This window comes from Apodemus sylvaticus, chromosome 6 (assembly GCF_947179515.1).
Source record: "Apodemus sylvaticus chromosome 6, mApoSyl1.1, whole genome shotgun sequence".
NCBI classification, from domain to species: Eukaryota; Metazoa; Chordata; class Mammalia; order Rodentia; family Muridae; genus Apodemus; species Apodemus sylvaticus.
Genome location: NC_067477.1, coordinates 116323562 through 116349394, shown reverse-complemented (window position 1 = coordinate 116349394; position 25833 = coordinate 116323562). Strand labels below are relative to the sequence as shown.

The 25833-nt window shown below is 35.3% G+C and overlaps 1 protein-coding gene across 3 annotated transcripts in view; it reads right to left on the bottom strand.

The window, feature by feature from the left end:
* Memo1 (mediator of cell motility 1) overlaps window positions 1-25833 on the bottom strand; it is a 92677-nt gene that overhangs the window by 4353 nt on the left and 62491 nt on the right. For all 3 annotated transcript variants that reach the window (XM_052186296.1, XM_052186299.1, XM_052186297.1), the window contains 2 exons: window positions 15963-16105; window positions 7368-7444 (listed from right to left, as the gene is read on the bottom strand). In XM_052186296.1, coding sequence (XP_052042256.1) covers window positions 7368-7444; window positions 15963-16105 — 220 coding nt within the window. The remainder of the gene's footprint in view (window positions 1-7367; window positions 7445-15962; window positions 16106-25833) is intronic.

Sequence of the window (25833 nt, the reverse complement as noted above, 5' to 3'; positions counted from 1 at the left end):
GAATAAAAATGCTAGACCAAAACAATTATCAAAATCCCAGGACAATAAAAAACAAAATGCTTCCCAAAAATGCCTAGGTAACTTATGTATTCCTACCAACCCTAGGAGTTATGAGTAAGTGAGTGTCCAGGCAGAAGGCTTCCTGTGGCTGCGTACAGTCAAATCTTGATTTTTTTTTTTTTATTAAGCCAAAATGCAATGAAACTCCTTATTTCAGCTTCAAGAGAGAGATACCATAAACACTAAAGCCTAGAGTATGCAAGTATAGCATAATTTAGCAGTTTTGGCTGGAAATCTGCAGAATACATGCTAAGTCCCTAATTTTGGGATTGTGTGCATTAAATTTATCATTTTGCTGACTCTCCAAGCAACAGCTAAAAAACTGTGATGTCAAATCCCAAATGGTCAATCTGAAACTGAACAAGAGATGCTGAAAAAGCTGCAAATTCAAAATCCTGGTAATTACACTCCCATTTTTAAAAAAAACAAAAATGTATCTACAGTAATCAAAATAGCTACTGTTATAACACAGAAGTAAATCTTACTAAAATGACACGAGTAACAAGTTTTATAGGCATATATAAGAAAGAAGTTTTATAGGCATATATAGGCATATATAAGAAAAGTGTGCCTCTTTAATAATGACCACATAATTAATTAGCACATCATAAAGTATCAGAACTGTAAATCCATTCATTGAAAATAGATACTGATCAGGAAAAAGGAAATGTCCTAGTCTTGAACAATCAAGACAAAAAAAAAATTAACAGTACAAATAATCCTATGCCAAGAACAAATCAAACCCTATCCAAAGGTATCAGTGTTAAAAGCCAACACATTAATAAGTGACATTACAGAGAATGCTGCCAAGCCTAATTAAGAAGATAAGGCATAAATTCAAGAGAAAGAAGTCTGATTTTATAACAATTTCTCCTTTCAAAATAGTAGGAAAAAGGAAAGTAGATATTCAAATTAAATAAGGTGACTAAGTTAAGCTACAATAGCATTTTTAGATGCTCCCTGAAAAATAATTTGCCATTAGTAATGAAACACCCCAAAATTCACATAATAAAAAGGTATACCCAAAATTAGCAGAGTAAAAATGACACCACATACTATATATTGAAAACACATGTAAATATGACTAGTATTTTAAGCAATCAAAAATTTATAAGATTAATGTCTTAAAACACTTTCTGCTTGTTGGTATAAACAACTAAAAAACACTTAAAAAAAAACACTTAAGTTGCAAAATACTATTCAGTAAAAAAAAAAAAAAAAAGCCAATAAAATCATAGGACTTTCAAATGTAATCTTCTGCACTACAGTTACCTTCCTAACTATAACAACTGTAAGATATACCTTACTTTCCTATAAACATTTTTTGTGTTTTTCAGTTCCCAAGTCATTCAGAGGTTCTTTTGCAATTCAAAAACAACTTAAGTTCTAACATTTAAACAGCAATACAAAGATTTTTTTTCCAATTTAAAAAAAAAACTTGATTAAGTCAATAATTCTGAGGAGATACAATCTAACTCTTATAATTAAAAGTCCTATTAGACTTTGAAAACGAATAGTTTTTACAGGATGAGCACCCTTTATTTGAAACACCTGACAACAGAAGGGCTTCTTGTTGTTGTTGTTTTCTTAGATTTGTGAGTATTTGTGTGTAAATAACGTATTCTGGGGGTGGTAGTGATGCCGAAACACAGGTACTCTTGCCATGTGCTCGCACACTGTGCTGCCTCAGGTAACCTCGTAACAAGGTCAGCATACTTCCTTCCTAACTGTGGCCAGCACACCTGTGCAGTTATGCAATTTTCATTTGTGACATCATTTCAGATAAAAAAGTTTTGGATTTGGAAGTATTTCAAATTTTAGATTTTAAGATCACTTTTATACACTTAAAAAGCTACTTGAGTTTATTGAGTTAACCATTATTTTATTCACATACTCTAAAAATTAGCTTATAAATCAAATTAACAGCATGCTAATAAAGACACATTTATGAACCTTTAAAAACTTCTACACAGAAAATATTTCACAAAGCCACAGCTCCAACACACAACCACAAAAAATTAACTCCAAGTCAAATGTTACTTTAAATATTAAACTCAGGCACACTAACATAAAACAAATACTCTGTATTTGCTTTGAAGTTAAATCCCATACTATTTAAATAAAAGTTTCATGTAAGGTTTTAGTAATCTGACGTCTAATGAAAAGCTGGGGCAAACACAGAAGTCGGCCTGGCTTCCTGGTTCTACCACACACAGCTCAGTCTTTTAATTAACAAAACTTTCCTTTCTAAGCTAAACAGAAAAAGATCTAAGAGCCCTGCCCATCTTCTAGTCGACAGATAAAGGGAAGTCAATACAAACTCACCTACAGAGAGAGCTACAGCTAGAAAGATGCTGAAACACTGACACTCCAGATAGCTCTTCTCAGAGTCCCATCTGTGACTTCGAGGTAATGGCAGGACTTACCTAACCATCAGTGGGGCACGGCTTCCCACACTTACCTCTCTCAGAGCTACAAACTAGTAAAAACAAACTGTTAGCGAAGAACTTTACTTATCAAAGTATCTTAATTTGATGCATTTTTTCCCTAATTCCACTATCACCATTTCTAAGTTATGGTCTTTTCCCTAAAACACTCCAAATAAACGGCTGTTCTAGACACCTGGTCTTGTGGAATCTGTTTTCTATACAACAAACAGTAACTGTCTGATTACACAGAACAGTCTGTACTTCACATAAACTTTCTCTGTGAATTACATTAAACTAAGCAAAAAAGAAAAGAAATGGTAAATCACAAAGCAAAAAGTACAAAAAATAAAAATTCAGCTGGGCTGAGGGGACACCCAGGGGCCTCACCCTCTGAGAAGGAAGGGAGATGTGGGAGAAGGACTTGGAGAGAGGTGACAGGAGGGGCAGCGATCAGGAGGTACAGTGAGTGAGTAAAGAAGATCCAACAGACTCGCTGCTCACAGGGACACCATAAGGACACAGGACACACATATTTTTGGTTGTCCCCAGCACCAAGGTATTTTGAGGTTTTATATGACGTAAAAATGCTGATAATAGAAAATTTCTATAACAAATAACTGTCCTCCATCCATGTGACTTAGGAAGAAAACCTACTTTTAGTTACCTGTACCATTTCTATTGCGTATAACAACAGAAAAAATGTTTCATAGTTTTAATAAAGAATGAATTTCCTAGAGACTGTATGAATCATCATCTAAAGGAGGAAATACATTAGTTTCTTTTATTTAAAAGTTTTATTTATTTACTAAGAATTATTCACCTTTTGGGGGAAAAAAATCAAGTTACCCAGCAACACCTTGTAGTAATTTCAGAAACAACAGCAACAGCCATGCAGAAGTTTGTGTTTCTTGTTGCTGTACTGTTACTATACACAGCGTCTAAGTATAAGTGCTTCACTGTGCCTCCCAACACAGCTGTATATGGATAGTTACACTTAAGACATTAATGTATTATAAATTATCTTCCTTTTATTTCATATTCATATTAATGTGCTCATGGTTTTAACTGTTTATAGGAAGATTATTTTATTCATTTATCATTTGAAAAACATTTGAGTTTTTATGTTGTAATCACTATTCCAGGCCCTTTGGATACATCAGGGGAAAAAAAATGGTTCTTACAATCCTTCTGGGAGGATTAAGAGCTAGGTAAGGAGCCAGGAATGGTGGTACATGCCTTTAATTCCAGCTATCGGGAAGCAGAATCTCAAACAGGCAGTTCTTTTTATGAGTTCAAGGCCAGTCAGAGATACATAGTTATACCCTGTTTTTAAAAACTAACTAAACGAAGACTTTTGAGGTATGTTAAGTGAAATAGTTAAGTATAAAAAGACTGATAGGCCAAAGCTGGAAACATGTGGTGGACACTATCATCAGCAGTTTGTCCAGAGCCAAGTGGGGGGGGGGGGGGGTTGCGCGTAGGGCTACAGATCACGGTGGACGGAGCCTTAGTCCTCAGGTTGTAACACTGGGCCCTTACTGAAATGAACGGCATTACAGATTGGCCCAGAGCCAATGACACAATCTGACTAGAGTTTAAGCCCCTGCCTGGGCTTTATTTCCAGGTCTGAGTCTGAAAATGACAACAGTGCTGAGCAAGTACAAGCCACCATCAACTGGCTAACCACAGTCTGGTCAAAAGACAAGGCACAAGTTTTCAATGTAGCCATGTTGAGTTTGGAAACTGTTCATGACATTCCAATGAAAATACTAAGCTACTGCCTGGTAAATATGAGGTTTAGGAGAATAGTCCTGGATCAAGATATTTTTACTGGTTTTGGTGTAAGAAGTACTATTTCATAAAACTAAATACAACTTGTGTATTAAATACACATCAACACACACACACACACACACACACAATGCTTTAGAAATTCTTCGGTGGTGAAGAAACTTTTGAGCCTGATGTTGAAGTAGGATGTTCTGGCAAACACCTGTAATCCAGTCAGGCTAAAGCCAGGAGGACTGCAAATCTGAGGTTACCCTGGCCTATAAAATTACTGTGTAACTAAATAAACAAGGGAAGACAACTGTAACAAAACGGAAAACATTCCATGCATATCACTAAAACTTAGCTCCTGTTTCACACACAACCATCTTCCTCACAGATAATTGTAGACAAGGACACATACTAGGGCCCCTGCACATTAAGCATGAGCTATTGAACTCCAAATCCAAGATATTTATCTCTGAACAAAGAAACAAAAAAGTAAGAATGATGGGATGGGAACCACATGAGTGATAAGATTTTGAGAGCCAAAACTGTCTGAAATTGTAAAGTTAATATTGAAAATCACTTTAAAGGTGATTAATGCTACTGGGGATTTTGAAATACTCAAATTCCATCTTGACTAAAAACACAAAGCTAAGTAAGAGTGGAGAACACTATTCTATAAAGGATGGGGCATCCTGATTAAGAACACAGGAAAGCCTGAGTGGGGGTACAGTCTTACTTCACTATGATTTAAAGGGAGGACAGGGACGGTACTAATGCTATTGTCCAAGGAGCAGGAAGAAGAAGAAGGAATGACTTCTTCTTGAAGTGTCAGCACATCCATCAAGCCAGGCAACATTCAAACAATCTTCTTTCCTATTTAGTTCCTAACTTTAAATAATGGAATTCTTCTGAAACTACTTTTCACAAAGTTGCTAACGTGATACTCTTGTTCCTTGCTAGCTAAAGCTCTCCCCCTCCTTCATCATTCTCACTCTCCCTGGCCCAGAGTTCTTCTCATAGCTTCCCTTTTACTTCCTCACACCAACAACAACATGTCTCTGACCTGACTCTTTTCTTCCCCCTCCACTCTCTCTGGACAGTGGCAATTTATTTTGTAAGACCTACCTCAAAAAAAAATCATAAAGGAAAGAAAAAATTTGCTAATCACCATTCAAACATGTATTTGTGGTCTAAACCAGCAATGCACAATTAAAATATAATGTAGGCCATATATGGAATCTAAACAAGTAGTAGCTATGTTAAAAAAAAAAGATAAAATGAAAGTAAAATAAGTTGTAAAATATTTTAACACAATCTATTATATTTTACTAGATAATCAAGATAAAAGAATCATTATTAAAGGTTTTTTGTTTCATTCTAAGTGAATCTGTGTATTTTATATGGGCAGCATATCAAGTCACATTATCCATACTTCATTGTTCAGTAAATACATGTAACTAATGCATATATTTTTGAAAGGTACAGCCCTATGCCATACCTAAAACTGAATTAATGTATGGTATATTCAAACCCAGATTCCTTACTAAAATATATTAGTTACTTTTGACCAAATGGTCTTTTACTAAAATGTACAAAGTTGATATGGACAAATCACAGGCTTATAAATATTTAGAGTCTTAAAATAACAGTAACTTAGATATCATCAAGACAAGCAAGGACTAAAGAATTGAAATGACCTCAGAGGTCACACAGCAAATGGCTGACAGCCCTGCAACCCTGAATATTCCTGAAAATGCAAACCAAATACACGTATGTGACATTAAATTTTACAAATTTAAAGTATAACTATCAATACTTTTAAAAAATAATAATATAAGTACATTTTTAAATTTTACATTTAGAAAAACAAGGTAAAATGTAACATTGGAAAGGTCAATGGACAAAAAGAAAAAGAAAAAAGAGATAGTAGTCTAAATATCTAAAAATTTATTGTACCCAAAATGAACAAGGGACAAAAGGAGACAAAAGCAAATTACTTGTACTTATAAAAAGTATTCAGTTTTCTTAAGGTAAGTTCTATAGTAACCTTAGTAGACACAGCCCCAAAAGACAGACATTTCAAAGTGAATATGTTGAATGAAAAGTGAAAATACAATTCAATATATAACAATAAGACTTACAGAAGGTTTTACAGAAATATACCAAAACTCAAAACTACAAAATTTTAAATGACTAACTTCACTAATGTAGTTAAACTCACTTTAAGAGATTTTGTAAAATCTGGAATAAAGTGTAATTCCTAACAAAACATTCCTGAAAATTTAAAAATATTAAAATGATGTAGTTACAAAAAAAAAAAAGAGTCCTGTAGTATAACAGACAACATTTAGGATTGCTACGTTACTAAAACTATAATAAATGGATGGCATCAGACTCAGAACCCAGCTTGATGGGAGAGTATTGTGGTGTGTGTGCAGATGCCTGCATTTAATTTATACCAAAGCAGAAAAAAAAATTATTTTTAAAAAAATTAGAGGGCTGTAATGTCCTTATTTTCAGAAGCAAAAAGATGATAATTGGAAAACTGGAGTTTCAGTCAAACATTTGTAATTTTAGGTTAGATATACTTTATTAAGAAGTTCATAAAATTGTCACCATCACTCAATAATAATAGTCTGGCCTATTAAGAAATCAAATCCAACTATTAAGACACTAAGTTATTTAACAAACTTCAAAGAACAATAACATAGTTCAAAAAGACTTAAAATAAGCTACTTCAGATGGCCATCAAATTAAATAGGAATTACAACCAGTATACCCATCCATCTCCTGTGGCAGCAGCTTAAGAGAAATCACAACATAATATGCTGCTGCCCTAAAACCAAATAGTTCTCCAAAAACATAATCAAAATGTGTTTCTAATTGCTCTTAAATATTCACATAATCAAACAGAAGCATGATGACAGGAAGTTCTTAGGGGAATTATTCATTTGCAGATACATTACAGTTTGTACTTTTACTTCAAGAAAGGGAAAGAACTGTTAGCCCATTGCATATTTTAACATATTAAGTCTCAAATCACTAATCAGGAATTAAAGAAAAGGATTTAGAGCATTAAAACCCCACACCTGAAAGACTTACCATTTTATCTAGATGCTCAATGGATCTATAAATCTCCCCCTGGGATTCATCATAGTAACTGTAACGGAACCTTTGACCTTGAAACAAATATCATGTACAAAATAAAATAGGGAAAAATTAGAAGCTAAAAAGAATGCAAGCGCTTACCAAATAATTTCAGTCCTCACAAGAGGCAAAGCACAGCTTAAGCCTCTGCAAGAATCAGTTCCCAAGAGTCCTCAACATAAAGATTAAGAGGCATATTTGGGAAGGTTATAAAGGAATGATACATCACCAGAATTTGAAGATGTTAAAAAAACTATTTCATACTGCAGAAACTTTTAAATCACCAGCAATACAGGAATAAGGAAACAAAAGAGCTTAAGGTTATAAGAAGCATTGTAAACATTCTGTCAGTCTGTAACTGATGATATACCCAAAGAGAATGACTCAAGAAAATCTGTTGAAGCAAACAGTGTAACAAATCAATTCAAGTTTATCACTGTTGACCTAACAGAAGCAATGTGTGGAACTGTGATGTGTGTGGCCTATGTGACTGTGGTCATGAGCATTTTAAGGAAAAGGATTGATAATAGGCCTTGTGCAATATGAAGAGAATTCACAGAATAGGTCAATAGCCCTACACTGAAATGATATCCCAATTAATACAAGCACAAAACAGTCAATGCTCAGCTTTTCTTCCACAGCACAAGTTAAAAGGAAACTTCAAAACAGTAACAGAAAACAAAGATTAAGAAAATAAATTGCTTCCTACTGTAGTAATATGAAATCCAAAAGTTAATATCCACAACTAATTACAGATTACTTAAATATGATGTATATCAGATACCCTTAATATAGTTTTCAGCGATGTGGTTCTTCTTTAATGTTTTCTTTTTAATTGTGTGTGAGTGTTTTGTCTGCATATATGTTTGTTTACTACACACAAGCCCGGTGCCTTTAGCAGCCAGAGAAGGTGTTAGCTTTCCCTGTAACTGGAGTTACAGTTGGGTGCTGGGAATAGAAGCTGGGTCCTCTAGAAGCTACTACCAGTGTTCTTAACCACTGAGCCCCAATTTTCCTAATTTTTAAAGCTTTACCAAACTGTATTTCTAACAGTGTTAGGCTTCACGTCTACAGCTCTACAACTGAGAAAGCAGATTTGGTTGGATTATTATGATATTTTTAAGTTTCTTGTTCATTTTATTGAAAACAGTATCTTACATACTGATTTCACTGCTCAGGGTGAAATTATGAAACTCTCTTTGATAACATTTTTTTAAAACGCATACTATAAAACTTAGTATTCCTTATGTTGGTGCTAATCTTTTTTTGTTTACTTTCCTAAAATACACGATATTTTTTAATTTTCATATTTTAACTATTTACATTGCCTCCTGTGCCACTCAATGTAATAACTATTAACTCCCCACCAGCTATTATTAAAGTTCTCTTATAACTGATACCTTAGAATTAAACAAGCTGTGAGGTGGAGTCTGCTTTCTGAATGTAAAACAAAAATGACTGCACACTGCCATGGTATGAGATATACTATCTTCTCTGAACTGGAAGAATTCATAAAAACAACAGCGATCACCTATCACCCAATGCTTCTATATTTTAACTCATTTTTGTGTGTGCACATACAAGTGCACATATATGCCACAGTGTTCAAGTGGAGGTGAGAGGACAACCTACAATATCAGTTATCTCTAGCCACCTTTTAGATCCCAAGGATCAGATGCAGATTTCGGCTTTGGTGGCAAGAACATCTACTCATAAGGGCATCTTGCCGCATCAATTATTTTTTTCAAATGCCTTAAAAGGCAGTTATAGCTGTACTTTTCTTCGAAGGATGTGTATTACACACAGTAAGTAATAAGGACTGTTCAATTGTAAGGATTTATGTTACAGTAATAAGGACTATACAACCATGAGGATGTATGCTACACACAGTAATAAGAATTGTCTGTCCATAAAGATGTGCATTACATATAAGGACTGTAAAACTGACCCCATTTTCCTCACTGACCAGGAAGTTGTGAGAAAACTGTGTAAAGAAAAATCTGTGACTGAGCCAGTCTAGCCTACCAACTCAATTCATCAGCACTATACTCATATCTACCTCAAAGTTCTTTTGATAAAGCTGGCCATCTTTTGTCAGACAATTATGAACACCTTAGTCAAGAAAATTCTGCTTACTTGCCTCTCTTGTAAAAAATAATATTCTATAAGAAATCAAAGTACTCTTTCTCAACAATTTATAGCCTGGACTATTTCAGGTTTATCCAATTGTATTCTCTTTCCCCTGCTCCTGGAAACAGCTGTTCCTTTTAGCTCTTTGTAAACTTTATATATCACATAAAGAATTCTATGTGCTTTAAGACGATCATTTGCTGCTTAAAAGTCCTTTCTGCTCACTTCCAAGTGAAGGGTATATTTCAAGTAACACCACTGCCAGGAAAGCAAGAAAGGAGTGTAACAGTATGTTTAAGTGACGTCATATCACACATATGACCTTTTACTTTTAAAGTATTTCTAAACAACATTACAGATGCTTGAAATACTTTAAAATACTGAAATCACCGAGCACTTTAATGCAATGGGAGTACACATAGGGAATGTTTAGTATTTTGCTACCTGCTAATTTTTGTCACCAATTCACATTTAGTAGAATAAAAATTAAATATAAATGGTTGAATAGCTCAATAAAGAAGCTAAATTTTCAGTACATGCAGCTACTAAATATTTTACTCATAACAGCTAATACTCTTATCATGATAATCATTAAAACTGTACAAGTATTTTCAAATTATTTGACCACCCCTTCTAGTCAATAATGAGACATCATCTAATCTAAAGTATAGTTGCCTTCATCTTGATTGGCCTGGAGGTATTTATGTATGTATGCACACAAGCACCCACATGCATGTGCATGCATACATACAAATAAGTAAGTCAACCGTTGCTTGGAAACTGAGTAAAGATACTTTCTTCTATCTTGCTTAAAAGCAAATTTCTCAAGATTTCATTCATTAATAAAGGAAATTAACAGTTCTAGCATAATACATTGGTCATAAATATACCCTTAGTTTTGAATCATTCACTTAAAATAAATTTGGATTCTATGTATTTCCTGAGGAAATATATTTTACTGTTTTTATATTTCTGGATTTCAGGGCAATTCTGAAGCTGACTGAAAAAAACCCAGCTGTTTCCACAGCTGGAGGGTGGGAATTGTGTATCCTTTTCTAAGTATGAATAAAGCATATCACATAGTAGAGAAAATTACTTACCTGAAACTTATCCTTTCAGAAGGTACACTGGGAAAATGGATTCTCTGAGCCCCTGTTTCAACGTCAAGTATGAGCTTTCTAGCTTTAAGAGCCATGGACACCGCCCTAGGGGCAGACAAGCTCTGGAACTCCCTAGTGAGTATGTCAGTGGTTTCTTCAGGTGCCTTCCCTCAGTTCTTTTCAAATTCAAAAGATGAGAGGAAAAATAACCCAAGGAAAAAAATCCTGTAAAGCAGAAACCTTACTCTTTGAGGGAAGGAGGGTAGCTCATTTGTGAATCCATTCCAGAGCACGCTTTCTGAGAAAAAGAAATACAGGTAAGTAATTTTCCCATCTCCAAAGGTGACTGGTGATTAATGAGTGGATTCACAGAGTGTGGAGAGTAAGCTCCAAGGATGTCTGTTTAACACACGACAATCAACTAATGAGGACAAACAACGATGAATGGTACAAGAACCAATACTATGTTTTAAGTATCTCAAAACAAAAAGAAAAAAATTAGAAACTTCAATATTATGCTACATACTAGTTTATGAAATAAGCAATGACCTAATAATGTTCACCTACAAAACCCCCAAAATATCAGTCAATAGGAAAGCCTTTCAAATACATGACAAATAAAAACTGTTCTGGGTACACTTATTTATCACATGCTAATGGTGAGCCATTTTTCAAACATTTAAATCCTTAAACAAATCCCTTAGGGACATTACCAGGCCATTCTACAAGGATGTCCTAAACCTGGAACCCCTATAACTGAAGCCATAGTAAAGAAAACATGCATTTCACAAAGGAAATACTGTCTAGTCCTATCAAATATGATCATCCTTTCTAACAACTAGATGCTATCATCTGTTCATCCTGAAGTCTGTTACAATGTGAAAGTATCAGCCTTATTATAATCAATACTGCAAAAAGTCAAAAATCTAAACCTGTAATATCAAGATGTACAAAGACTTTTAAAGTCAAGCATTCAGGCTTGAATAAGATACATTTTAGAAATTAGCTAATATACTTCAAACTTAAGCAGTAGGAAGATCTCTGTACTAAAAACATGAAAAATAGTATATATGACTCACTTAATGAACAGTAAAGAATATCTGAACATACTATAAATTTTATTACTACTTTGGGTAAGGTCACTTTTAATCAAAGTAACCACAGCTTCTAAAAAAAGAAAGAAGTGATATAATTCTAAGCATATTTTAAATTGCTGAAGAGACTGCAGTAATTATATTTTTATTTTAACAAAATATTGTCATAAGCACTTACTTAGTTACATTGGAACTGATCTGTAAATCACTATAAAGGAAAATTAATAGAAGATTATTTCCAATGTGTTACGTATAATTTTGTTTAAAAATTTGCTGGTAGTTTTTTAAAAGTTATGCTAATGAAAGCTGTCAATAATCTAAACTTATAAACATCAAGTCTGAGAAAACATAAAACAAAAAGTAACTGTATATATGGAGAATATTAGAACTTGAGAAGCAGAATAAAAATTAGATTAACTGAAGGAAGTCCAGACAAATTTCTCCTACACAGACCCATCCTCTGGGATGTTGAACTTAGTAAGTATACTAAGTATTAACAGAATGTGATAAATATATTAAGCATTAAATCTTACTAAGCCAGATAAAAATCAAAAGCTAGCAGCTAAGGTGAAAGGAGGGTTCATTATTATTGCACACTACAGTCCTGAGGCATCTTATGCACAGCACAAACGGAAATGCAGAACTACACTTTAGGGCACTCAACCAAGGAAACAGAATGAGATAACAGAATATAGATTCCTGCCTTTCCATGCCTTGTTCCACTCCAAAAGAACACCAGAATAGTCTAGTCTCACTACTTTTATGACTCCGGTGTCTCTCTAAAAATGAACATCTATTAAAGCAAAATATATTTTTATAAAAATAAATCAGTTTTATAATGGGATACCAACTGATAAAGCCAACAAGGAAAACTATACTTCCAATTTGTATATCATCTTCCCAAGCAAGGTTTTTACTAATTCCACAAAAGCTGAACAAAGAAAAAAATGAACTAGAAAAAAAAAGGGGGAGGGGGGTAGTAACTACCAGTAGCCTAATTCAACAGAAACAAAGGTTCATCCTGCATATGTATCAGAGTAGTTTGTGAAGTACATCATAGCCAAGCAGTTTTACTTCAAAAACCAGCTTCTTAGAATTATGAAGAGCCTAAAGTAATGAAACTTTTAAGACCTCTGTGTACTAAACAACTGAATCATTTCTCTGAAATTGACAATTCCACAATTATAACTGCCATATACCATGTATCATGTACCATATTTTACGAGTGCAAAAAAGTGCAAGATGCAGGAGTACGTGAACGTGATCCCATTTAGGGGACTGAGGCAAAAGGATGCAAAATTAAAGTTAACCTGAGATGGCAAGGGAAGAAAGCAGGAAGAAAAGGAAAGGTGAAACAAAACACCAATCTTCATAAAGAGTTAAACTGTTAACATAGAACATAAATTTGAAAAACATAAAATTTGACTCCTGATAGCTTAACCTGTGGTTAGTTGGCTAACCATTCACCTTCATAAGCATGCAAAAAAGAAAGTGTTATTAGTTTACAAAGTGACAATTACTACTTCTTTTGATGTCAACTTTTAAATATTATCCACATCACACCTAACACTATCTCCCATATTGCTGGCCAAAATACTCAGAAACAGTGTGTGCCTTCATGTCAAGTGAGCATTAATGAGACTATGAGCAACAGTTCTGACTACACAGAGCATCTTTAACCACAGAAGGGAGACCAAACAGGCCTGGACACAGCTAGCATTTACCTGCCTTAGCAAATGTTGAGGGTTTTTATTTTCCTTTTTCAGTTATCACCTAGAAATCCTATAGTATTTCTTTTTTAGAAACTGCATAGGTAACTTTCTAAGAATCTGTGAGATATATATATCTCACAGATTCTTAGAAAGAATATCATCCCTCTCTCAACTGTAGAGTAAGATGTGTTTGCATTAAGAATGCTTTATTAGCTAGGCAGTGGTGGCACATGCCTTTAGTCCCAGAAATTAGGCAGAGACAGGAGAATCTCTATGAAATCAAAGCCAGCTGGGTCTACACAGTGAGTTCTAGGACAGTCAGGGCTACAGAGAAAAACCCTGTCTAGAAAAATGATTTAAAAAAAATTATTGGTGATGTGAAAAAAGATAACCCCCACACAGGCATAAAACAGGAACATTAAATAATTAAATATGAATGGTGGCACATGCCTGCAATCCCAGCACTTAGTAAACAGATGCAGGAAGACTGTAAGTTTAACGCTAGCCTGGGTAACACAGTGAAAGCTTATGAGAGAGAGAGAGAGAGAGAGAGAGAGAGAGAGAGAGAGAGAGAGAGAGAGAGAGAGAGAGAGGAGAGGGAGAGAGACAGAGACAGACAGAGAGAGACAGAGAGAAATTTGGAAGGAAGGAAGGAAGGAAGGAAGGAAGGAAGGAAGGAAGGAAGGAAGGAAGGAAGGAAGGAAGGAAGGAAGGAAGGAAGGAAGGAAGGAAGGAAGGAAGGAGGAAAACACCCCACATATTTATGTGGTTTTTGTTGTGGCTGCACATATTGCCAACTTAGAGAAAGCAATGGGAAAACAGCATCAAGACAACAGTATTAAGCAATTCATAAAAGCCTTCAAAAAGAAAAAAACTACTTGCTTCATGACTTTTATTTCTATGTTACTTTTTTTTCTATGTTACTGACAGAAACTCACAATACTTTATCATAATAGCATAATAGTACCCCTTACTTTTAAAGATCAACTATGACTAAATCTGTAATTTCTAAGAAAGGAATTCCCTTCTAAGCTTCTATTTGGGCCCTAGAATGTAAGTAAGAGAGTTACATGAATAAAAACATAGTTCAGCCAGAAAGAAGAATATAAACTAGACAGCTGAATGAGTTACTGAAGACCCTCTGGGTTTAAAGAAGTGTTAGAAGGAAGCTCAGCTATGTCACACCCTAAGACGGGTTTCTGGCTCATCAGTATAGACATCTTTTCACATGGAGGTGGACCTGTTCTGTATACTCCAAGATGTTCAGCAACTTCCCTGCACTCAACTTGTTTCACTCAGAAACCATCCTTCAAAATCTATGAGGTTTCCAGGTATTTTCAAACCATTCCTAGGAGAAAAATCAAACTCATGGAGAACTAATGGAAACCACAGTGTTACTAATTTATATATTCTAATATATAAATTATAATATATATATAAATATTTTATATATAAAATATACATAATTATATATAATTAATATATAAAATATATAAACATGGCTACTACAAATACAAATACTATGGAAGACAGTAGAACTGGCTGTATAACTTTAGTCTACTCAGTGAAGGTTGCAAGAGAGAACCCAAGCAAGGCAAGTAAAATGCTACCAATTCTCACAAGATAAAGTCAGGGCTCCCTACATAACTCACTGAGGATGTTTTCTGGCATTCTAGTACCATATTTTTATCTTTAAAAATATGGTTTTATGTTTCCTTATAATAAAAGCAAAAGAGGATGGACAAATAGGTATGACTTAATATAGTGAAGAAATGACTCAAAGAGTTATGTCCTAGAAGGAATGAAAGTTTAAAAATATTCTGAGACATTTATGGATAAATGAAAGCAAACAGTATTCAAAAATGCAAAATCAGTTTACTGAAAGAGATTATCCACAATGTACCACTTCTTTATCATCTAGCCACTGTATACAATCCTTCCTCTTAATTTATAATAATCACAAACCCTCTTAAGAGTCCTTATTTTAATAAAGCATTACAAGTAAAGACCTCAGTGCTAATAGCCTATATGTTCTAATACTAGAGGATAACTTAAAAAACTGATTTCAATTGTGGGGGAAAAAAAAAATCACCAAAAGAAAAAAGACACTAATTACAAAATTGAAAATCAGAAAAGGACTGGTATAGCACACACTACTCTTCTACACTGTGAAGAATTTGTTCTATCTACCAAGCCTGACCTCAAAGAACCTACCATACATATGCACACAAATATGGGGTTAACAGGTTTTAACTCCCACTAACAAACGTGTTCAAAAGCAGGATGCCCTCACAGTGTGAATCCAATTGTACCAGTCGCCTTTGGAAATGTACCTATATCCTCTGCTGATTCTTTTTAAATGACCAAAGGGCTCCTTCATGTACTTTTAAACATGGCTACTACAAATACAACTTTCCAAAGAGTAATAAAGAATTGAGAACCAGAGCTTGGAATGAAAAGAAACCTTTAACCACAAATATATAACATCTACCATATGTTAAAACTAGAACTTACCCCAGTGGCAGAAATCAGAAGAAACCACAAAGAGATTACTAGGATCCGCTAGATATTTACTGAAGAGTTTTCCGAATTCCTGTTCTTTTGACTCACTCAGAGCTCCAACCAGTACAGGAATAATGGTAAACTCATCTTTATGGCTTAAAGAAAACAGAAAAAATAAAATAAAATAAAAAAGTCATTTAAGCTGTTTAAGATTTAAAATAATTTTCAAATTATGTTGGCACTAAAAAGATGAACATTTATGAACAGTGAGTGATTATGATAACAGACATATTTTATTGTTGAATTCTTCTACAAAAAAGTTTGAAAGCGGCCGAATTAAAAACAAGTACAGAATGCTAAAAGCATCTAATAAGTCACCAAAATGTATGCTGCTTTAAGTAAACGAAGTTTTGGTACTTCCAGGTACCAAAATGTGCTCAAAAGTAAGCCCATTAGACCAACACCAACTACTCACAAAGACTATAATCTCCTACCCAGTCCTGCCATTCTAAGAGAGCATTAGTCCTCCTTAGCTGTTTTAATTTGATCCTGTGGACATTCACCATTAAACCTGCCAGATATGACTTACAGACTTGACTATGGCTCCTGTGAGGCCCATCAACTGTACTCTTACACTTACCCTAACCGCCACATTCAAGTCAACATTAATACAACTCAAAATGCATTGAGATCCAGGTTAACTAAGAAGTAAAGGATATATTCATTTCTACTACACCCACAAATCATGGTATATACAGTTCACTTTGACTCTAAAGACTGACAAATTTAGGAAAAGAAACAAAGCAAATAGATAACTGTGATTTAAGTAACTATGATTTGCTTCATTAAATAAGGTATTTAAAATTGTTCATTATAATGGAACTTTAATAATATATATTATTTATATATCAATGATCCTGGTTAAAGTTTTTGAAGCATGAATTTTGTTTGTCTAATTTATTTTGAATAGGACTTTATGAATTCAGTATTATAATAACTGCCTTTTAATGTTAATAACCCGACACTTAACTGACATGGGACAAACAGAATTCATAAAATGGGTTGTCTTATTTTTAATACTAAGTTCCAATAATCTCAAAATAAGTGTTGGGTAAGCTACATACCACTAAATCAGGATGCCCAAACACCTCCCCCATAACAACCCCCTTACCCTTGATAACTGCGAAATAAAGATCATACAGATCTCCTGTCCCTCTGCAATGCAGGGGCTTCTTGTGCAGAGTCTGCATCTATGGAGTAAGGAAAAAAAAAAAAAAAAAGAAGCTGGCAGAGGAAGCTGCCATGGGACATCTCATTCTTTGATTCTTACTAGTTTGCTAAGTAACTATACAGAGCAAACAGGGGCTTCTTCTTTAAACAGGTTGACTATTAATTAAAAGAAGTTTGGCTTCTCATAAAAATTTGGGAACTGCCATGAATTATTCTAAACTCAAAAACTACCTCCAAAAATAAATACATAAAGATCATCAAGGAGAACGAAAATAATTACGACTTGGTAAGGAATCAGCTGTTGTGCAAAGAGAAGTATCCCTCTGGTTCTCAGAATAAATGCCCTTATCTGTGAAAGGATCACACCTACAAATCTACTTGATGAACATTATCACATAAAGCTATAGTAACAAAGTGTCACCCAAAGATGACTTGCTCTGCAGAAACAACAGATGCATTTTCCACAAACCCACCAACCCTTCCAATAACCTCAATGAGCTTATACATCCATCTCCACAGGAAAAAAAGTCCAGTCCTACATAGAAACCATGGGAGTGAACCATGGCTCATCACTTCAACCTTCCTTGACTTTTTTTTTTTTTTTGGTATGTTTTAAGCATCTTATTTTTCTTTTCTTCTGTAAGATAGACAGATTTATTTATTTATTTAGTAGGGTGTTGTGCCTGCATGTATGCCTGAATGCCGGAAAAGGGCATCAGATCCCATTACAGATAGTTGTGAGCCACCATGCGGTTGCTGAGAATTAAACTTAGGACCTCTGGAAGAGCAGTCAGTGCTCGTAATCGCTGAGCCATCTCTCCAGCTGACTTTTTTTTTTCTTTTTAAATTTACTTGTTCTCTCTCTCTCTCCATGAAGCATAAATTAGAAAAAAACAACAACACTTGACTTTGAAAAATAAATATATTTAGATTTTAAAATCCAACTTCTGGAGTTGAATTTTCCAGTAAAGTATAAAATCTGCCCACAGAAAACAATTATAAATCTACATAAAGCTTTTAAATGAATTATATGCACTTAAGCCAACTAAAGAGGAAAATAATGTGGCTATTCATGACAGGTAACAACTTCTGTTAAGATCAGTAAGCTATCTCCATCTTTGCCCACTCCATAGGCAAAGAACACTGACCACAGCAGAAAAGCTGTCTACAGATTGCAAAGTACAAAACAGAGAATCCCCCAAGTTCCTTAACCTAAGTCAATGGAGCACACCAAAAGCATAAAGATTGGCCACAAATTAATAGAGAAATCTTAGAAATGGAAGGGTCACAGACTTAATAAATTCTGAAATCCTAAGGAAAGAAACTTTCATTCTCCAAAATACTCTGACTGACCCAAAAGATCCCAAGATCACAAAAACTTCAGGACCTCTGAGTATTCAAGAGAAGAACTGGAAATGTAAAGGTGGACTTAGTCACACGCAGTACCTCCAAGGCTGTGGGAGGGAAGGTAGCTCAGCTGTAGATCGCTCACTTAAGACATCAAAGAGCCACACATACAGTCAGAGGCGAAACATGCACACACTGAACTTGCTTGGACACGCTCCCCACGTACACACTGCCCACTAGCAGATGGTGGGCTACTACTGGGCTCAGGATATTTAGGTCCTATGGTTAATAGGTATGGTCCCCAAGGAATCATGTGTTTGAATGCTTGGTCACAAAGAGTGGCTCTATTTAGGAGGTGTGGCCTTGTTAGAGGAAGTATAAGATAGTAGAGGTGGGGCTTTGAGGTCTTAAATGTTCAAGCTATGCCCAGTGTGAAACACATCCAAACCGCTTCTACTGCCTTCAAATTAAAATATAGAACTCTAGGCTCATCCAGCTCCAAATCTCCCTGCAGGCCATGTTTCCCACCATGACTAAATGGACTAAATCTTTGAAACTATAAGCCAACTCCAATTAAATGTTTTCATTTGTAAGAGTTGCTTTGGCCATAGTGTCTCTTCACAGCAATAAAACCCTAACTAAGACAGGTATAGTCTAAAAGCCCTTATTTGCTAAATATCAAACTATTATTCCTGGTGAAGTACTTGAAAGATGAGAAAAATATAAAAAGATTTATTTTCTTAAAAGCTGAACAGTCTGATCAACAAAAGTGGATAATGGGAAAAACACATTCTGCAGCTGAAATGCATACAAAATGCTAAATAATAAAGCCTGTAGAGAGAAAATGAATAAAATAGAATTCAGTTACCACAAAACTAGTGTAATCCATGTAAAGAAACAGCAAACTATGACACCAGAAAAATAAGACCTAGTAAACACTGTCAGGATCAGCTCGACCCTTGGACTTAGCAGGCGTCAACACTGCCATAAGACATAATCAGAGAATTAAAGAAAGCTATTTAAGATACTCCCTGAAAAATATGTGTATGTGGGCTGGAGAGATGGCTCAGCTGGTAAGAGCACCGACTGCTCTTCCAAAGGTCATGAATTCAAATCCCAGCATCCACATGGTAGCTCACAACCATCCGTAAAGAGATCTGACACCCTCTTCTGGCGTCTGAAGACAGCTACAGTGTACTTACATATAATAAATAAATAAATATTAAAAAAAAAAAGAGTTAAATCTATAAAAAAAATATGTGTATGTGTGTGCAAATGTCAGTGCGTATGGAGTGTGTCATGAGTAAACCAGCAAAAAATACCAAGAAAGCAATGCAAACTTCTTTTGTTTTCAAAGTAGACCACTGCAAAGTACAATAACCAAATGAAAATTTTCCTAATTGGATTAAAAAACAGAATTAACATTTTAATAAGAATGAATGTTTACAATTATAAATGGAACCAACAGACCAGGTATAGTGGTACACTAGCACTAAAGAGGGAGGCTAAGGCAGAAAGACTGAAAACAAGACCAGCTCAGACTACACCAGAGCCCTTGTCAGGTCTTTCCCTTCCCTAAGTGGGTAGGAAAAGAAAATTAAATTTAAATTTAATATTAAATTTAAATGATAAATTTAAAACATTTGAACAACAGAAAAATACTTAAGAAATATAAAGAGTATTGGAGAATTTAAGACAGTCTGAAGCATCCAAACAATCTTAGGTCCCAAACAGAGGAAAGAAAAAGAATAGTTGCTATAAATGTTCTAAATCTCATGGAAAGCATCAACCAAACAAATCTGATGAAACAGTATTTTAAAAGGATCCTCCTCATCTAATCATCCAACTAAAAATGGAGCCCATCTGAAAAATTTACAACTTTTGCCTTATACCAGCCACAAAAATTTATTAAAACTAAATGTAAGAATTTTAAGAGACAGCGGGCAATGGTGGCGCACGCCTGTAATCCTAGCACTCTAGGAGGCAGAGGCAGGTAGATTTCTGAGTTCAAAGCCAGCCTGGTCTACAGAGTGAGTTCCAGGACAGCCAGGGCTACCCAGAAAAACCCTGTCTTGAAAAAACCAAATCCAAAAACCAAAAACCAAAAACCAAAAAAATAAAAAAATAAATAAAAAGAATTTTAAGAGACAAAACTGTAACTCACCTAAGCCATAGGATCAGTGAACATCTTTTTAAAGGGACCATAAATCATTTAGATTTTTCTAGGCAATACAATATCCAGAACAAAAATATTCAGTATCAATTACAGAGAGATATAGCAAAGACAATATACTAGTGACAGAGTGTGGCTAATTTCAAATAAAATCTTATTTACCAAATAATACATGTTGACCCACAGACTAGTGTTAATAACGTTAGACATAATATGTAGCCTTACTGGTTAATAATTAAAATGTTACATATTTCTACATAAAAAACCTAATCTAGCCAGGCAGTAATAATGCATGCCTTTAATCTCAGCACTTGGGAGGCAGAGGCAGATGGATTTCTGAGTTCGAGGCCAACCTAGTCTACAGAGTGAGTTCCAAGAACAGCCAGGGCTACACAGAGAAACCCTGTCTCGGAAAAAACAAAAAGAAAAGAAAGGGGAAAGGGGAAAGGGAAAAAAGGGAAAAAGCAAAAGGGAAAGGAAAGAGAGAAACCTAATCTAGAAAAGCTGAGTATGATTCTAACGTTCAAGATAAAGCAAACTTTCCTTTAGTGCCCCAATACTAACAGGGAAAAATAAGTTTCCCACCCCCCCACCAAACAAAAAACAAACAAAACAAACAAAAACAAAACAAACACACAAAATACAGAGAAAGACAAGTGGTTTCTAGTAAGGTAAGGGAAAGACGTTCATCGGGATGGTTTTGTGCATTGTGTATTGATACCGATTTCTATGTCCAGACATCTGGATGCACAAATAAGCACCTCTGGTCTAAATGTAAAAATTGTTTTGTGTGTGTGTGTGTGTGTTTTTTTTTTTTTTTTACTGAATCTCACAAGCATGGTGTTGAGCAAGAGAAACCACACACAAAAGGGCTGCATAATGCGTGACTCAACTTACATAAAAATTAAAATGGCAAAAGCTGGTTTTGTTTTGTTTTTCATTGTTGTTGAGGCTTGTAGCATTTTATTCCGGTAGTACTGTATCAGCCACAGTTCATTCCAAACAAGAGAGTCAAATGTCAAGGAACTGAATGCTATCAAAACAGATCTCTTAATGTCTTCCTTAAACTTCTTCAATGCTTTACTATATGCTTATGCATTCAGGTTTTCTCTAATTCAATATATTCTTTATTTACATTTCAAATGATATCCCTTTTTCTGGATCTCCCTCCCCAAAAGTCCCATAAGCCCTCTTCCCTCCCCCTGATCCCCAATCACCCCCTTCCCATTTCCCTGTCCTGGTATTCCCCTACATTGCTGCACTGAGCCTTTTCAGGACCAGGGGCCTCTCCTTCCTTCTTCTTGGGCATCATTTGATATGTGAATTGTTTCTTGGGTATTCTATCACCTCTTATTGGTTAATAAAGAGCTGACCAGCAAATTAGCTAGGCAGAAAGAATAGAGCAGGACTTCTGATCCCAGACAGAGGGGCCCAGAGAGTAGGAGTAGGAGAAGGTATGGAGAGACCATGAAGAAGAATCAGGAGAATTCACTATGAGATGAGATAAGAAGGCAAACATGAGAACACACGTGGACCAGGGGGAGCCAGAGCAAGACTCAGATGCAGGTGAAGGGCCATCTGGCTGGGTAGGAGCAGCCTAGTTGGGCTAGAATAGCTCAGAACCTGCCCTCCTTAGTGCCAACAGCTTGTTAATAAAAATACCAGGTCTCTGTTTATTTCGGAGATAAAACTGGCTAGAGCTGGCGTAGAAACACTGTCCTTACTTGTGAGCAAAAAAAAGACACTTATAGAAAGAACTGGACAGGTTCAGTGTTAAGGCAATGAAATTTTTCTATGTGTTATTATAATGACATATAAACAAGAGATACTGACAAAAACACAGAAGACACAAACTCAACTCAACTGTGGACTTAGTAGTATTCAATATCTATTTATCAATTGTAGCAAATGTCTTATACTAATGCAAGAGATAAGAAATGAGAACTACTTGGTTATGAGTAACAGTTATGTTCATACTAAGATATCTGGATAGAGTAAACTCACTGTGGAGCTCACAAGTATGATCCATGGCATAAGCATTATAATAAACCTTTATTACCTGAATAGACCATGCAAAACATAAGGATTTCTTTTAGAAATACGTCCAAAAAAGTTATCAAATCCTAACCATGATGAACTTTTAAGATTGGAAAGAGCCCGTCAAAGCCAAAAATTAAAGAGAGTTAGACAAACGCTGTATGTCCAAAACAACAGTAATAACAAAACTAGCACTTGCTTTAAAAGACTTTTGTAGAATGTAACACTTGGTGACTATTGCTCGGAGTTAAGTACACTATGTAGTATAAGTTAACTTTCCAGTCCTTGTCTTCCTAGATGCTAGGAGTTCACACACACAACACCTCATGTACATGATGGGTGTTTTGCCTGAATGAATGCTTGTGCACAGTAAACATGCAGTGCCAGACGAAGCCAGAAGATAAGTGTTAGATCTCCAAAGGTCACATACAGCCATTTAAGGCCGTGCATGTGGGTCTTAGGAGCTGAACCCACCCAGGTCTTTCATAAGAGCAACAAGTGCTATTAACTGTGAGCCAATCTGCCAGACCCAAAATATTACATTTTCAGCCAAACACTTTCAATGCTACTTTTCTTACTTTTTGCACCTCTTGTAAATTAAAAACATTACACTTTAAGCTGTAAATACCTAAACAAAGAAAAAGGTAAGAAATATGAAAAAAAATCAGGAATTATGATTAATAATAATCTGAAGTTCATTTTTTCAAAATATAATCTTATATATCCTAACTTAATTTTTCTTCAAAAATCTCTTTATGTTTGATAATGAAAATTATTATGAATTATACTATAAATGGAGAAAAAAACAAAATAAAATGTATAGGTTTATAATCATATTAAAATTTCTAGCCAGGCAGCAAAGACACTAGTCTTAATCCCAGCACTCAGGACACCCTGGTAGGTAAATGTCAGAGTTCAAGGCCAGCCTGCTCTACAGAGTGAGTTCCAGAACAGCCAGGGCTGTTACACAAAGAAAGGTTATCTTCGAAAACTAAAAGCCGGGTGGTGGTGGTGCACGCCTGTAATCCCAGCACTCTGGGAAGCAGAGGCAGGCGGATTTCTGAGTTCGAAGACAGCCTGGTCTACAGAGTGAGTTCCAGGACAGCCAGGGCTATACAGAGAAACCCTGTCCTCGAAAAAACGAAAGAAAGAAAGAAAGAAAAGAAAGAAAGAAAAGAAAGAAAGAAAAGAAAGGAAGGAAGAAGGAAGGAAGGAAGGAAGGAAGGAAGGAAGGAAGGAAGGAAGGAAGGAAGGAAGGAAGGAAGGAAGGAAGGAAGGAAGAAGAAGAAGAAAGAAAGAAAGAAAGAAAGAAAGAAAGAAAGAAAGAAAGAAAGAAAGAAAGAAAAGAAAGAAAGAAAGAAAGGAAGGAAGGAAGAAGAAAGGAAGAAAGAAAGGAAGAAGAAGGAAGAAAGGAAGAAAGGAGAAAGAAGAAAGAAAGAAAGAAAGAAAGAGAAGAAGAAGAAAGAAAGAAAGAAAGAAAGAAAGAAAGAAAGAAAGGAAGGAAGGAAGGAAGGAAGGAAGGAAGGAAGGAAGGAAGGAAGGAAGGAAGGAAGGAAAGCAAGAAAGCAAGAAGCAAGCAAGCAAAAGAAAGAAGAAAAGAAAGAAAGAAAGAAGAAAGAAAGAAAGAAAGAAAGAAAGAGAAAGAAAGAAAGAAAGAAAGAAAGAAAGAAAGAAAGCTGAAGAACTTTGTACACAAACTTCTATGCACATATCAGTGTACCTTTAAAAATCCCCCTGGTGATAAACAGGTTAAATGAGACCAGAGAGACTTTCACAGTCTAAGTGGGGGGGGGGGGGGGGGGGAAAGACCTGAGTTTTATACATAGCACCTATGTAAAAAAAAAGGCTAGACATACACATCTGCAATACTTTGTTCTGGGAGACAAAGAGAGGAAGATCCCAGAAGTTCACTGGCCAGCCAGTCTAGGCAAGAACTGAATTTTGAGTTCCGTGAGAGATCCCATCTTAAAAATTAAAATGCAAAGCAATCAAGAAACATATCAACCTCTAGCCTCCATGCCACATGCAAACACCTGCACAACACAAACACACTTAACTTTTACAATTAAGATAACAGAATTATAAATAAAAAATGAATAAAATAAAATTATAGTTAATATATTAGATAATCACTTTTAAAATATCATATAGCAACTATTTGTAATAACAACTGGGGTAAAGAGTTAAGTGGTGGTTCCTATCTACACTCCCAGCAATAGGCTGAGTTCCAAGTCACCCTTTGCTACAAGAGTGTAACCCTGTCTCAAAACAAAAAAAACAAAATCACCTCACAAGTATCAGGCTCAGAACTTAAGGCCTTCCCTCCTCTTCCTTTGCAACTTCTAGTTATGGTCATATGCATGTGTTGCATATCCACAATTAGATACTAGTAACTCTTTGGTAAACACATGGAGTAAAAGAAAAAAATGGATATACTTTATGATATAAAAATCATTTTAAAAAGAGCACTTGGTTCCATATTTAAATTAAAAGTTTTAAGTCAATTAGTATCTATCCATTTTTGATAACTAGTAACTGAAGTTATTTGGGCCAGGTCTTATACTGGCAAGGGAGATACGGTATACACTTTAACATACTAAAGAACTACCATGGACGAAAAAGAGAATTATTTACCTAGCATCCGAAGAGCTACTCAGCTTTATCATCTGAAAAATATGACCACTCAAAAGTATTTCCACCTCCAAAGGTTCAAAGTCCTTCTGCCACGGGAGGTGGAGACTACTGTTTTACACCCTAAGTTTAGACTTGTGAATTGAACACAATGCATGTCAAGCTGTGCCCACACCATGCTGCTTCGGCTGAAAATGAAACAGACAAGGCATTTCCTCGGCCCCCAATCGAACACCTAATTGTAGAAAAAATCAAATTATAAGCATGTTAACATGATTTACTGGGCCAAAGCAGATACATATAGCAGAGGGAAGCACGCCCTTATCTGGATATAATATGATACCTAAACATCTCACAGCAGCCTCCAGCACAGGGTAAAGAGAAGGTGACTGAAGAGTGAAGGAACTGTGTAAGAGCTGCTGCAGGGAGCCACAGGAGCAATGTCCCCCCAATGTCCTCCCCCCC